This window comes from Sminthopsis crassicaudata, chromosome 2, assembly GCF_048593235.1.
Source record: "Sminthopsis crassicaudata isolate SCR6 chromosome 2, ASM4859323v1, whole genome shotgun sequence".
NCBI classification, from domain to species: domain Eukaryota; kingdom Metazoa; phylum Chordata; class Mammalia; order Dasyuromorphia; family Dasyuridae; genus Sminthopsis; species Sminthopsis crassicaudata.
Genome location: NC_133618.1, coordinates 631,472,998 through 631,489,405, shown reverse-complemented (window position 1 = coordinate 631,489,405; position 16,408 = coordinate 631,472,998). Strand labels below are relative to the sequence as shown.

General features: G+C 39.8%; 1 protein-coding gene across 2 annotated transcripts in view; it reads left to right on the top strand.

Moving 5' to 3' along the window:
* Positions 1 to 16,408, top strand: part of SCAPER (S-phase cyclin A associated protein in the ER) — a 370,936-nt gene that overhangs the window by 328,934 nt on the left and 25,594 nt on the right. For both annotated transcript variants that reach the window (XM_074296499.1, XM_074296500.1), the window contains one exon: positions 1,238 to 1,387. In XM_074296499.1, the coding sequence (XP_074152600.1) occupies positions 1,238 to 1,387 (150 nt within the window). The remainder of the gene's footprint in view (positions 1 to 1,237; positions 1,388 to 16,408) is intronic.

Sequence of the window (16,408 nt, the reverse complement as noted above, 5' to 3'; positions counted from 1 at the left end):
ATTCAACAGAGAGCATGAGGTTACACTACAGGTGGACATAAGTAATGAAGTTAGGACAGGCCAGAAGAAATGTCAAAGAGCAGAATGCACCCAAACTCGCCTTGGGACCTGGAAAGTGTCATTCTTGCTCAGGCTGGTGACCCTAATGCTGAAGATTTATTTAGCCAGGCATTTCTTTCAGAAATGTGTATTCATTTCATTTCAGAAGTCTTTGCTAAAATGACGATATTTCACAGCCTGGACTAAATTGTACCGGGGACAATGCTTTCTATCACTTGTACACCACGACAGATTTGTTCTGAACAAAGACAAAGTCAAGGAACATTCAAGATGAACCACTTTCCTGAAGACTCACACCGTCGCCTTGTTTCATTTTCTAGATAGTTAAACTTAGTCCTTGGGCTTCGCTTTTCTCCTTTGACCTTGGGTCACTCTGTCTGCTTGACATGTTTACTAAATAGAGGCCACAGGTACATTTGGATTCTCGTCCATCACCCCCATTAACTGACTGAGTTTAGAAAGTACACCAGAAAGCCTTAAAGCTGAGAGGTCCCAACTGCCCTTCCCCACCCCACCCCCTCTTGGAAACCTCCCACTTTTGAAACTGTTTATTTCCAAGTCTTGGAGCTCGGCCGGTCCCTTAAGGCCTTCTGGCCAACCCAGACCTGAACAGGAAGCTGTGGACAGCATACTTGACAAGAGGAATTTGAAAAACTGTTCATTATTCCTCTTCTTTCTCTTCTGTTTGCAACACACAGGTAACCAATGAAAACAGGATTTGCCCCTTGTACAGAAATGAGGATTTTCTCCTTGCTTCATAGTATCACTAAAAGGGCCTGGAGCACTCAGTATGTCCTGCACTTGCCCCGTTCCCCAAATGACTCAGCACAGCCTGCAGACAGTGGTCAGTTAAGTTCTGAGAGGTGACCACGTGAGCTTTGCTCTTTTTCTGATTTCCAGTTAAATGATGTGTCTCATAATCATATGTGTGATTACTAGGAGAAGCAGAGAGCTGCCCCACACTCATGATTGCATTAGGTCACAGATTTTGCTGGAAAGGTGACATTATATATTACTGATTGGGCTGGCATGAAGGTTTGGTATTTGAGGTTCCCTTGAAAGAGCAATGAGAAGTCATCTTAAAATGGCATTACTTATTTTAATTAAACTCCTCTGCTCCTTCAGGTAGGAGGGGCCACCACTTCGATTACAAATGACCCCTTTTGCCCTCTGTCAGTCCATTGTAGGTGCAGAAGGGCTGTCCCTGGCATTCCGGCACATTCTCAGCTCTCTGCTATGGCACTGCGCCCACCACTCCTGCGAAGTCCTGCTCCACGAAGTCATCATCTGTGTGGGCTACTTTACTGTAAACCATCCAGACAACCAGGTAAGATTCAGGGACCGGTGCATCTTTCTGACTCCTCCCTGGGGCAGCCTGTCCCTTTGTGCACCTCCGCTTCCTTGTCTGTAAAAGGAGAGCCTTGAACTAAGTGATCTCGAAGGTTTCCTTCAAGTCATGATGGGACCTTTCTCTGGTGATAAGGGGAGCTTGGATAGAGCGAGAAGAGACTGCCCATAGTGAAGCCATCATCCTTGTGCAGATGAAATACCGGTCCTCCTGCTCATCCACATACATCAGCCAGTCAGCAAGCACTTTTTTATTTGTTTCGTTAAGCACTTTCTTTGTGCCAGGTGCTAGGTAAATGATGAGGAAACAAAGAAATGCAAAGATGGGATCCTTGCCCCCAAGAATCTCACGTTCTCATGCAGGAGGCAACATATTCTTTGTATGGACACAGTCTGTGTATCTGTGCATACTTAGTAAAAACGGAAGGTCATCTCAGGGAGAAGAGGCTGGCAGAGGGAGGGACGATGGAAGGCCCCTTTCAGAGGTCAGAACTGCAGTCTTGAGAGGAGCCGGGAAGGAGGAGGAGGGAGAGGCGACGCAGAGTGTGGCAATAGAGCATCGGGTAAGGTCTGGGGCATGGAGTCACAGTATGGGAGAGAAGGGAAGGGCTGAAGGAGGCTGGGCTGGGAAGGCTTCTCTGTTGGGCCTTAAAGGTGATGAGCCCCCACAGGAGTGTGTGGACAACCACCTCTACAGTTGGGGGAGGGGAGACCATCGGGAGGCCACCCCGGCAGACCAGGGGTGAACAGAGAAAAACAGATGTGGTGAAACTAAAAATGAAGGCTAGCCAAAGGATTAGCCATGGGGCAGCAGGGAAGGGGCATGGCGAGGATGTGAGCCATGCTTCTGGGAAAGTGATAGTCGGTCTGTGGGGAAGAAAAGAGGATGGGGGGAAAGACACAGTGAACAAAGGAAGCCTTTGAGCTATCCTCAGGACGCCCTAAAGGCAGTGGTGATATAGGAACGGAGCCCAGGGTCAGGGCTGGAGAAGAGGGCCTGGGAACTCTTTGCCTGGAGATGACCTCGGGTCCCCAGAGGCTGGTGAGGTAGCTTATAGGAGCAAGGGCTAGGGATCCAGGACACTCACAGTGAGTGAACGGGGGTGGATGAAGGTGGAGAGCCCGTGTCACAAAAACCTAGAGAGGAGGCAGGGAAGGTGGGCAAGTGCACTGCGAACTCCCCAACTTGGACACAGTCCATAGCCAGATGAACAGGCTTAAGAGAAGAAGCCAGACCAGAGGAGACCCACGCTGTCTCCCCTAAAACTACCCTGTTTTACATGAGTTGTCCTGATAGCGTTGTGCTGCTGGGGTGCTTTCTTTGTGGCCGTCGGGTATTCTGCCATTCTAATATCCGTGAACTAGGTCATGTGTACTGTGATGATCCATAGAGACACTCTAAATGTCACAGCACTTTTAGACAACTTGTTCAGTAATTGCCAAATCAATAGCAAGTGCTTATCTCCTCACTGAGACTTTCTGACATGCTCTTTTTTTGCTTCTCATCCAATGAATTTTTGCCTTTGTAGATGCTTTTAGAATTGTTTTTAATGGTAGAATCTATGAATATGTTGTGTAAAGTACAAAAACACATAATTATTCTCTCTTTGAAGGGACCACTGATGCTCTCATTTTAGTTAATAGACATTTGGTACCTTCTGTTAAGACAGGTGCTATCAATCTTGAATCTTAGAGGAAATTAAAACTAGTAAAGTGTTTTGCTACTAATTTGTGTGCTGCTATGATGTGTTCAAATCACCATGTATGGAGTGAAAATAGAATCTATATTACCTCCTTTGACTAACTCTTCTGTCATTCTTTATACCAAAAGTGCACAATTTTTCTGTTTCTCATTTGATTCAAAATTTTAAACAAATTGAGAGTTTGTGGCAATCCTGCATCAAACAAGGCTATTGGTGCCATTTTCCCAACAGCACATACTCACATTGTGTTGTCTTTTAAAAATTCTACAGTATTTCAAACTTTTTTCGTTATTTTTATACCCGTTCGTATCTGTTATGGTAATCAGTGAGCTATGATGTTATTATTGTAATTGTTTTGAGATGCCAAGAATTATACCTATATAGGATGACAAGCTTTTTTTCTTTCTATTTTCCCTAGTTACATGCAAAATAACATTTTTGGAGTTATGCATGTATATTCTTTCTTTTTCATATATTTCCATATGAATCTTGTTGGGAAAGAAAAATCAGAACTGAAGGGAAAAACCACAAGAAAAAAAAATGAAGGAAAAAAAGTGAATCTAGAATGTGTTGATTTACATTCAGTGTCCCTAGTTCTCTTTCTAGATGCGAGTGGCATTTTCCATCCAAAATTTATTGTGATTGCCTTGGATGACAGAACTGTTGAGAAGAACCAAATTTATATAGTTGATCATTGCACTATCTTGATTTTACTGTATATGATATTTTCCCTGGTTCTGCTTGTTTCACTCAGCATCAGTTCATGTAAATCTTTCCAAGCCTTTCTAAAATAACCTGTTCAATATTTTTATAGAACAATAATATTCCACTACTTTCATATAATCTAACTTGTTCAGCCATTTCTCAGTGGATTCCGTAGTGGACAAAGAATTTCCAATTCTTTGCCATCACAAAAAGAGTTGATACAAACATTTTTACACATGTGGTTCCTTTCCCCTGTTTTATAATTTCCTTGGGAAACAAACTGAATAGTAGCATTTCTGGATCAAAAGGCATCACAGTTTCATAGCCTTGTGAGCATAATTCCAAATTGTTCTCCAGAATGGTTCAATCAGTTCACAACTTCACCAGCAATGCATTAGTGTCCCAGTTTTTCCACATCTCCTCCAACATTTATCATTATATTTTCCTGTTATCATAACCAATCTGATAGGTGTGAGGTAGTACCTCAGAGTTGCTTTAATTTGCATTTCTCTAATCAATTTTTTTCATAGGACTTTAGATGCCTTTAATGTCTTCATCTTAGAATTGTTCATATCCGTTGACCATTTATCAATTGAGGAATAATTTGTATTCTTATAAATCTGACTACATTCTTTGTATTTTAGAAATGAGGCCTTTATCAGAAATACTGGCTATAAAAATTATTTCCAAAGTTTCTGCTTCCATTCTAATCTTGAATCTTTATTCTCCCTTGGTTTTGTTTGTGCAAAAACTTTAATTTGATGTAATCAAAATTATCCATTTTGCATTTCATAATGTTCTTTGGTTTTTCTATAGTCATAAATTCCTCCCTTTTTCAAAGATCTGATAGGTAAATTATCCCCTCGCTCTCCTAATTTGTTTATAGTATCATCCTTTATGCCTAAGTCACATTCCCATTTTAACCTTACTTGGTATGGGGTATGAGATGTAAGTCTATGCTGAGTTTCTAAAATATTGTTCCCAGTTTTCTGCTGCTTTATAATAATTATAATGGAATTTTAGGTCTGGTATTACTAGGCTACTATACTTTGCATTTTTTTTCATTAATTCTCTCGTTATTCTTGACCTTTTCTTTTCTCAGATGAATTTTGTTATTATTTTTTTCTAACTCTGCAAACTAATTCTTTGGCAACTTGATTGGTATGGCACACTGAATAAGTAGACTAATTTAAGTAGAATTACCATAAATTAGCTCAGCCTGCTCATGAACAATTGATATTTTTCTAATTATTTAATCTGACTTTGTGTGAAACGTATTTTATAATTGTGTTCATATAGTTCCTGGGTTTGCCTTGGCAGGTAGACATCCAAATATTTTATTTTGTCTACAGTTATTTTAAATGAAATTTTTCTACCTCTGGGCTTTCTAAGTAACAGAGAAAATGGTAATGATTTGCGTGGGTTTATTTTATGTCCTACAACTTAACTAAATTTTTTAATTGTTTCAAGTAAATTTTTGATTGATTCTTTAGGATTTTCTATGTATACCATCATGTCATTTATAAAGAGTAATAATTTTATCTTCTCATTGCTATAAAACTACAAGCTTAATAAACGTGTATATTCCAACTCCTTCAGCAACTGGCCATTCACCATCTCTCCCTTTCCCTCTCCTGGGTGTTTTTAGGTGTAATACTATGTTAGGATTACAAGGTGAGAATTCAGGTTGTGTGGACAGTTCTCTGGCTCGGAGTTCACACCTTTGCTTCAGGTCTTTAGAGCGAGTTTACACTTTGAAATTCTGAGGTGTAGTTTACATGTAGTTTACAATAAAGTGAAAAAACAACTTATGTGCACTAGGAAATCAAAAATATCATGTGACTGATTTTATTGTGGTATTTGTTTTAATTGTAGCAGTCTGAAACATAATCTGAAATATTTCCCAAAGTATGCCTGTAGATAACTATAAATTTCCACATCCTCCTTCTCTGGGGTTTTGGTTATGATTGTTATTCATAATCTAGTTCTCATCTTTTTATTGGGCTCAGCTAAAAAATTAATCTAGCACACATCACCATATTATTTTTAATCTATAGATTATTGGGCAGTGGATAAAATAGCTTACTTTTTCATAGCTTAATAAAAAGTAACAGAATGTAGTGTCATTATTATTACTCATTATTTGGTCTAGATCTCTGATTTTACTGGGGTAGAAACTCCTTCCTCAAACTACTGATCATCATCTCCTCTGTGACTTAGGCACTGAGAGAGTGAATGATGCATGCTTGATGACAAGGTAGCATGTCTGAGACAGGACTGGAATCCAGGCCTTCCCGCCTGGAGTCCGGCTCTCATTCTGCTAGCCCACCGCCACGCCCATCACTGTCGTTACACCTCTCACCCACCATCGTCATTTTTTATTATTGTTGTTTGTTGTCATCAACAGTAATGAGTTTTTCATCATTATTATCAAGCCTTACAACTACAGAGACCAAAAGAAGCACGTTTCTATGGGCAAAAACTCCCATTCTGCAGACAGCAGTGAGAGGAGAGAGAGGTAGCTGTCTGGTGCAGCTCCTAGGTCAGGACCCTCATACTGGGCAACTTCAGTGTCAGGGGAGCAACGAGGTCTGAAGCCAGATAGCAGAAGGTTGAGGAGTGGGGGAAAGCAGGGGACATGGATACTGTGAAATTGTACATCTTTTCAAGGAATTGTCTAGAAAAGGAGCTGTAGGTGATATCTTATTTTTCGTCATTAGTATTTTATTTTTTCCAATTACATGTAAAGATAATTTCTAATATTCATTTTTGGTAAGATTTTTCTCCCTCCTTCTTTTACCTCCTCCCTCCCCAAGACAGCAAGGAGTCTAATATAAGATAAACATATACAAACCTTTTAAACATATGTCCATATTTGTCATGTTCTACAAGAAAGATCAGACCAAAAGGAAAAAACTATAAGAAAAAAAAGCAAAAAGACAGAGATGAAAATACTGAGCTTCAATCCACATTCAATCTCCATGGTTCTCTCTCTGGGTGCAGATGGAATTTTCCATCCCAAGTCTTTTGGAATTGTCTTGAATCACTGCATTGCTGAGGAGAACTAAGTCTATCACAGTTGTTTATCACATTATCTTGCTGTTATTATGTACATTATTATGTACTCTCTTAGTTCTGCTCATTTCACTCAGCATCAGTTCATGTAAATCTTTCCAAGCTTTTCTGAAATCAGCCTGCTAATTCCTTATAAAACAATAATATTCATAACATTCATATACCATAACATATTTGGCCATTCCCCTACTGATGGGCATCCACTCAGTTTCCAATTCCTTGCCACTACAAAAAGGGCTTCCACAAACACTTTTGTACACGTGGGTCCTTTTCCATTTTTTATGATCTTTTGGGATACAGACCTATAGAGACACTGCTGGATCAAAGGGTATATGCACAGTTTGATAGTCCTTTGGACATAGTTCCAGAATGGTTGGATCAGTTCACAACTCCACTAACAATGTATTAATTAGTGTCCCAATTTTCCCACATCCTCTCCAACATTTATCTTTTCCTGTCATAAGATGACAGTCTGAGTGGTGAAGTGGCATGTAAAAGTGATATCTTTAGGGTCTGGTAGGACCATGTGAAAGTTTTTTAAGGATGAGTGAGGGTAGCATGTATTTTTGAAGGCAACAGAGAATGAGCTTCTTTGTCAAGAAAACCTCAAAACAGGCTTATGGAAAGTTAAATGTGGCTGAAATGACTCAACAACAACCAAAAGGAATGAGCTTATTGATAGAGAAAGATTAGAAATTGGGAAAAGAGTGGGAAATGACTTTGGAGGCCCCCTTTGGCACGCAGGCAGGGGTGGGATCAAGTGCCACACAGAGGAAAGACTGGAAAAAAGGAAGAGCATTCAGACTTGTAGAGTAAGGAAACAGAAGGCAATCGTGGAAAAAAGGTCTCTCTTTTCTCATAAAGAGGAAGCAAGGTTGCAGCTGAGAGAGCAAAGGGAAAGTGTGATATGGGAGGCTCGAGAGAAGAAAAGGCAACATTCAAGTGTGATACAGTCAATTGGGGAGAGACTTCAAAGATCGCCTTGCTGCAGAGAGGGCCCAATTGAGATCACATTGTAGAGGACTCACTACTATTGCTTGGCTTCCCAGCAGAAATGGCGAAGCCCCAGGTCTGGGACCCATCAAAGCATTAGAGAGACTTGGAATCAGAAGGCCTGCTTCAAATCCCACCTCTGCCCTACTTACTTTTGTGACCTTGGTCATCTGCAGAATGGGGGTTATACTATTATATCTCACTGAGGTCTCTCCTAGCTCTAATATGACCTAGAGAATAGTCTGCAGGCCTTCGGACTGAAACACATACTTGATGGGCAAACGGACTACCCAGATCTTACAAATCTGAAGTAAATACTTGATTAATTACAGTAGGTGACTTCTTTGACCATCGGAATGCACAATCAGCCCGAAGTCCAGGCCACAGCCCCCAGCTTTGGCAGACAGGAATTGCCTCTGGGTTCAGACATGGCAAGATTTTCCTTAGAAAAACCCAGGAAAATCAGAAAGCCCTGGATTCAAGAGGGAATATGGGATTACCCAGGGAGCAAGCTGCCACTGGTATGCTGTGAGAGTGTCTTGCCTGAGACGCTCCAGATCTCCAGCCAGCACACGCTCTCTCGAGATGCCATAAGAAGCCCTAGAGATAGGGCAGCACAGGAAGCCAGAAAATGCCGAGTGATGTCAGGCAGGGCCAACTTCCCACTTATTCCATAGTTTCCTCAGGCAAAAAGAAGAGCAGGAGTGTGGCCATGTAATCAGGAGCAAGAGCTGGAGAAAGGACTGCGTCAAAGAAGAAAACACCTCTGAGTGTAATGATTGTGACTCTGAAGATCTTACAAAGGAAGGCGTGATAGACTCCATAATAATGGCAAAAAGTGACTCAAAAGCAAAAATGAATCTTTCACAAGGGCCACATAGATAGTACCTATGGTACCTATTAGTACTAATCAACTAATAAACAGTATTGCCAGGCCAAAAAAAAAAAAAAATCCCTGCCTTTAAGGAACTTACAGTTTAATGAAGAAAGACAACATGCACTCTGAAGGGTAAATGGTAGAGAGAAGGATCCGCAACAAGGACATGTTAGAGAGCACTGTAGCTGAAGGGAAATGAATGGAAGCAAGAAAAAAAAGTGAAACAAAAGTTCTAGAGAAAAGAATTGGAAAAATAACAAAGCTCTGAAGGAAAGAAGTGGAGAAATAGCTTAAAGACAGAATGGCAAATCAGATTCTGAAAACTCCAAATAAATCAATGATTCCATCAGAAACAAAGAAATACCAGAACAAAATCAAAAGATTGAAAAAAATAGACAAAAATATAAGCTACCTGATATAAGAAACACTGACCTTGGAAATAAGTCAAGATCAGATAATCACTGGACTTGCGAGCTAGCAAGAAGGAACCTGCCCCAGCTCATATATGGCATAAAGGTAGGACTAGGATTTGGATTCTAGTGTTCTTACATCTGGTAGTGATCCGGTTAAGCAAGTCAAGTCAATCCAAGTCAAAATCAATAATTCCATTTTTCTGGTGAAGAAATTGAGACCCAAAGTCACAATGCAATTAGATGTCTGAGCTAAGAAAGGAACTCAGTTCTCCTGACTCCTAATCTGAAACTCATACTCTGCAATGAATATTTGGGGTTTTTTAACTGAAAGCAGATTTCCAAACTATCAAGAAATCAAAGCTGTTTGGGGGTGGGAAGAGGAATACTTAAATTTTTTTAGTCCTTTTAACCTTGTATTAGCCCCCTTTCAGACACAACATTTTGTAAAGGCAGATTGTGCTTTTATTTTTATAAAACTGGGGATTGGGATATAGGGCTGTAAAGGAAAGTAGTTTCACTATGCAGCTATTGTGCATCAAAGATTGTCCATTAAATTGATCCTTTTTTATCTGCCACCATTTAGCCTATTAACTGAAGGGGACAGGTCCCCTGGCACTAACCATGGCCACAGAAGAGAAACCTGTGTAATAAAATTAATGTCCTTATCTTTGATTAAGCCAATCATCTATTTACTATAGTGTTACAGTTTCTAATTAAAATGTTGTTGATTTAATTAAAAATCTCCATGTGTTTTATGGCTCTTTCATTTCTGTTTCTAAATTCTGTCCTATTTAATTATTATAATGAACATAATTAGGATATGCTGTCAGCCATTCACTTCATTTGCATTTTATATTAGATGATTGAATGTGGTCTGATAATTAAATTAAGGGAATGACAGATGATTTGCCTGTCTGCACATTCCCATGTTGGGAATAAGAGACTTTGCATATGCATATCACTCGTGAAGGTTATTGCTTCTATAAAAGGGCTCAGAAGGGCAGGGGACACCCCTCTGGAGCTGCCAGCCTCGAAACCACTTGCTTTCTAGAAAAGGTTGCACTGTTAGATATTTATTTATCTACTCCTTACAAAACTAGTACTTGCTAAATCCTCTTACCTTGAAAGATAAGGGTCAGGAAATCCAAACTTGTGGTTGGACTCCACTGCTAACTAGTTGTTCCAAATCTGTGAAATGGGAGTGTTTTGTATGACCTGCCTCTCTGGATTGTTGGAAACCTCAAAGTGCTTCTAAATTTGCGCTGTGGCGACTGAATTAATTAATCCAGGATGGTCTCTGCATGTTTGTTGAGGGAAGACTAATTTTTAAGTACTTACTGTGTGCCAGAAATGATGCTAGGGATACAGTGCCATCTCCAAAAACAATCAAAACAAATGCATGTTCACATGCTCTGAAGAGAAGGTCCTGGCACCCACATCGGCTCCCTGGGAGGCTGGCTGGGAGAGCTGAGCTCTGAGGGAAGCCAGGAATTTCAGAAGGGAGAAGGGAGGGAGGGGAACATCCTAGGCACATCCTGGGCATGGGATGGAGGGGAACATCCTGGGTACAGAGTAAGGGGCACATCCCAGGCACGTCTCAGCAGAGGGCAGCCAGTACAGAGTTGTGGGTGCCAGAACTGGAGATTCCTCTGCAAGAGTCCAGTGGCCCCTTTGCCCAAACTCTTCAGGATTTTCAGGAATTGTTTTATCCTTTAGTCACTATGTATGAGTTAAGAACTAGAGATTTAAGAAAGAAATGACCACGTAAGCAAAGGATAATTCAAACTAATTGATATGAAGAAGGAAGCAGTGTGGTGAAGGGGAAAGACCTGTCAGACCAGCAGTCAGAAGACTAGGATTCTATTCTTTGCTCCCCAAAAGATCCGTGTCATTTGAGGGAAGTCCTTTCCTTCTCTGGGCCTCAGCTCTTCCTCTACTCAAAGACTGATCATTTATTAAGGACCTGTTTTGTATCTAACATTATACAAGGCAGTGGAGAAACACAGACAAAAGTGAAGTGGTCCCTGCGCTCAAGGAACTTGCATCCTCTTGGGAGAGACAGCCGGGAACCTCCATAGCCATATACAAAACACATACAAAGTGGATTTAAGGTCATCTTGGAGGGCAAGGCACAGGCCACCTGGGAGTATCAGGAGAAACAGAAGGTAGAATCTGACCTGGCTCTTAAAGGAAGCCAGAAAAGGCAAGATACAGAGGTGAAGGGGAGGGAGAGGGGGAACAGCCCAAGATGCCTGGAAGGTGGAGTGAGGGGGCAGCGCTCAGAATTACAAAAGTAGAAAGAGACAGAGTTATGAATCTCTCTAGATGCCAAACCAGGGATCCGGTGTCTGATCCTAAAAGTAACAAGGAGCCCCTGGGGTGCAATGAAGTTGGGGGGGGGACTTTGTATAGCTTGCCAGCCCTGGATTGGAGCAGAGGGAGACTTGGGGGTGGGGGAACCTAAGGGGAGCCTATTGCAATCGACCAGGAAAGGGTGTAAAATGAGTTTGGCTTTGGTGTGTTCCAAGGACCCATCCAATTCTGACAGTCTGTGATTCTAAAAATGATCCAAGGAAACTTTGACTCAGACTATTTCCTCAAAGTGAAAAAAAAAAAAAAAATCATTGATTTCCAACCCTGCAAACATCTGTTGGTACTAAGAGATAGACACTGTGCTCCAAGGCAAAGTTCTTCAAAAATAGATTTCAGCTTTCTGACTGTTCAGAGGATGCTTAATACCTGCTCAAACAATCTTACTTTATCCATTTCTTCTCCTCAAAAGCAAATTGCTCAGAGTCACACCCATTTTGTAAACTACAGCACCAATTCTATGAGATGGAACCCCAGAGTAGCAGAGATTGAAAGCAAACTTGCTTTGTAATAGAACAGGCTCCAAGGTCTGGCTTTCACTTTATTTGTCAAATGATGAGTTGGCAGCGACTTCTTAAGTTGTCATACAGATATCCAGCTTTCTATGTTTTCATTCTGTGGGTGATAAGGTTTTGTTCATTAAACAAAAATACATTTTATCCAATGAAAGAGCTAAGGTGTAATCATTCAGAAACTAAATTACCCTCAATATTAGTACAGTGAAGAAAAATGTGATTTATTTTTCTACCAAGTAGAACTCTAATTGAAAACAATTTTTGTGGATTTGTTTGCCTTCACAAATCCTGTGAGTGACTTAGCTAATTTCAAGATGCAGAAATTTGACAGCCAGCCTAAAGAAAAGCTATTTGTATGAGAAGTCACCGAGTTCTCATTAGGCAAAATGAACTTTTCATTGCCTTACCTCCTTTCTCAGCAAGTTTCACAGTGGAGAAGTTTAGAATGAGCCATAGCTTCCCCCAAGGGACTGGATTTTTTCTTCCAAGTGTTTAGAAGCACTTGTGAGGTTACTTGTCAACCATCCTGAAGGAAACCAACTTACCTAGGATTGGAGCTGCCTGGAAGGAATAAGCAGGACATGAAAGGGACGTCCAGCTGAGATCTGTGGGGGCGGTCAGCCAAGGCACCCAAGGCCAGAGTGGCCTTGGTTTGGTGCCCACGATGCAGTGCCTCTGCGGAGATGACAGTTTGCCAGGCTCAGAGATTTGCCTTCATAGCTTGGACTCATTTGTGGTTCATAGAGAAGTCACTTTTTGACCTTGGTGTCTCTGCAGAGCACACAAGGAGCATGACCCCCATGAGAAAAGGTGCTTAAGAGAGAGCTGACCATTTTTCTAGTGACTCCTGCATCCTCCAAGTACTTCTCAGTAAGGTTTAAGTTGGATTCCTTTGTGCTTATTGAAATCTTTTCTAAGTTTCTGGGATTCTGTGAGGTCCTGATGACCTGCCAGCTTTGTGTCAAGGCTCCCAAGTTGAGGTCGTTCTCACTTGGCCTGGCCTGACATTCTGCTTGCTCTCCTAGATGCAGTCCTTGACTTGGATTGGACCTTCCATCTCCAGAACAATTCTCTCTTCCTCAGGCCAGGTGAATTTGTTTCTCTCTATATCAGTGCTCAGGTCCCATCTCCATCACCAGTCTACCCCACAGGATCAGACAATCCTACCAATAAATTCTAATTCTCTGAGCATTAGAGTCACCAAGAATATGACTAATATATTCATATCATCCTTGGCTCAATATGAGTGATAACTATCACAAAGAATTGGTGGTTTAGACTTATTCTTTAATAGACACTGAACTACTAGTGGGTTACTAAGAAATTCAACAAATTTAATTTAAAATTTCCAAATCAAGTCAAAGAAGCTTCATGAGGGCAGGTGCCCAATTTTACCTATCTTTGTATCTCCCCCAGTTTTGCTCAAAAACATGTGCTTACTTAACAATAACTTATTTTTCTTTAATACTTTAACATTTACAAAGCACTTAACTAAAAAAGCGAAAGAAAGAGAAAAGGATCTGTATATGTTGAAAATTATCTCTCCTTGGAGTTTGAACTGATCCAACCATTCTGGAACTGTGCCCAAAGGACTATCAAACTGTGCATATGCCCTTTCATCCAGCAGTGTCTCTACTGGGTCTGTATTCCAAAGAGATCCTAAAAAAGGAAAAAGGACCCATGTGTACAAAAATGTTTGTGGCAGCCCTTTTTATAGTGGCAAGGAATTGTAAACTGAGTGGACGCCCTTCAGTTGGGGAATGGCTGAATAAGTTATGGTATATGAATGCTATAGAATATTATTGTTCTATAAGGAGCAATAAACAGAAAGGCCTGGAGAGACTTATACTCTGATGCTGAGTAAAGTGAGTAGAACCAAGAGACGTTGCACACAGCAACAGCAAGATTTATATGATGATCAATTCTGATGAATGTGGCTCTTTTCAACAGAGAGGTGATTCAGACCAGTTCCAATGATCTTGTGATGAAGAAGAGCCTTCTGCATCCAGAGAGAGGCCTGGGGGAACTGAGTGTATATCACAACATAGTATTTTCATTTTTTTGTTGTTGTTTGCTTGCTTTTCTTTCTCATTTTTTTTCCTTTTTCATCAGACTTTTCTTGTGTAACATTATAATTATGGAAATATATATATATATATATGTGCATATATATATATATATATATGAATTGCTCATGTTTAACACATATTGAATTACCTGCCATCTAGGGAAAGGGCTGGGAGAGGGAGGTAGAAAAAAAATTGAAACACAAGGTTTTGCAAGGGTGAATGTTGAAAATTATCTATTTATATATTTTGAAAATAAAAAGGAGAATAGGCAGATTCCACATTTGAGAATTGTCCCATGCTTTAGCATAGTCCTAGGCAAATATTCAGCCTCCAGAGGCCAGAGTTCCAGCACTAGAACCCCAGCTCAGCAACAGATAAGTTGCTCCTAGACACTCCCATAGCACTACACTTTCACAGTGCAGGATCAAATACAAGGGTCATCCATGGATCTCATGGCAACATTAGTTCAACACAAGGAAGAAAGAGAAGAATCAAAAAAAGATTAGTAAAAAAGCAAAAAAAAAAATCTAATGATACAAATTTTTATAGTGACAAGGAAGATCAAGACACAAACTCAGAAGACAATAGCAATGTCAAAATATCTATGAGTAGAACCTTCAAGTAAAACAAGAAGTCATCTCAAACTGAGAACTCATGAAAGAGCTCAAAAAGGAACTTAAAAACCATATGAGAAATAGAAGAAAAATTGGGTAAAGAAATGAGAGTGATACAAAAGAATTATGATAAAAGAATCAACAGATTAGAAAAAGAAAACAAGTGCATAAAAAAGTAGAATTTGGCCAAATGGAAAAGGAGGTACAAAAATCCATTGAAGAAAGCAACTCCTTAAAAGTACAATTGGCCAAACTGAAAAAGAAAATACAAAAGATACTGTGTAGATAACAAGTCCTTTAAAGTTAGCATTGGACAAGTTGAAGCTAATGACTATGAAACATTAAGAATCAATCAAATAAATTTGAAAGAATGGAAAATAGGAGAGAAAATATAAAATGCCTCATGGGAGAAAAATAAAAACGATCTATAAAAGATAATATCAGGGTCATTGGACTCTCTGGAAGCCATGATCAAAAGGAAAATCTGGACAGCATTTTTTTCAAGAAATCATCAAGAAAGACTGCCCTGATATTCTGGGACCAGAGAACAAAAATAGGCATTGAAAGAATCCACCAATAACCTAAAGAAAGAGATCTTAAAATGAGAACTTCAAGGAACATTATAGCCAAGTTTCAGATCAGGTCAAGGGGAATAATATTGCAAGTGGCCAGAAAAGAAACAATTCAAACATTGCGGAGCCACAAACAGGATTACACAGGACTAAGTAGCTGCAACATTAAAAGACCAGAAGTCATGGAACACGATATCCTGGGAAGACAAAGGGAGCTAGAATTACAACTAAGAATCACTTACCAAGCAAAACTAAATATAATATATTGTAGTGGTGGGAGGGGAGGGGGGAGAGAAGGGGATGGTCATTCAATGAAATAGAAAAGTTTCAAGCTTTCATAAGGAATCCAGAATTAAGCCAAAAAATTGGTCTCTAATAATAAGACTAAAAGAGAAGCATAATGGGTAAAAAGGGAAAAGGAAACAAAAAATTCAGTAGAGCTAAACTGTTTACATCCCTAAGTGGGAAAGTGCTATTTTGTAATTCTTAGAAATTTCATCATTAATAAAAAAGCTAGAAGGAGTATACCTAGATAGAGACTTCAGATTTAAGGTGAATTTGAGAGAATGACAAGAAAAAATAATTAAGGCATTCTTATCCCTTAAAGAGGGATATACTGGGTTCAGAAGGAAAGGAGAGATAGAATATATTAAATTATTTCACATGAAGAAGTGCAAAAAACCTGTGGAAGGGAAGATGGGAGGGTGGACAATGGGCCGTCTTCAGTATTGGCTCAAAGATAGAATAATAGACACAATTAATTGAAGATAGAAATTTATCTTATCTAAGAGGGAAATAGAAGGTTAGGAGAGTAAGTAAAGGAAGGTGGGAAACTGACAAGGGAGAACAGATCAAAAGCACTAATAGAAGTAAAACAGTGAGCAGGGAAAAGGTGAAAAGAGAGGACAAATAGGAGGAATATAAAATAGAAAGAAATACACAGTTAGTAATCATAACTGAATGTGAATGGGATGAACTCTCCCATAAAATGAAATCAGATAGCAGAATAGATCAGAAATCAGAATCCTACAACATATTGTTTACAAGAAACACACTTGAAGCAGAGAGACATAAAGAGGATAATGTTTTAAAGCA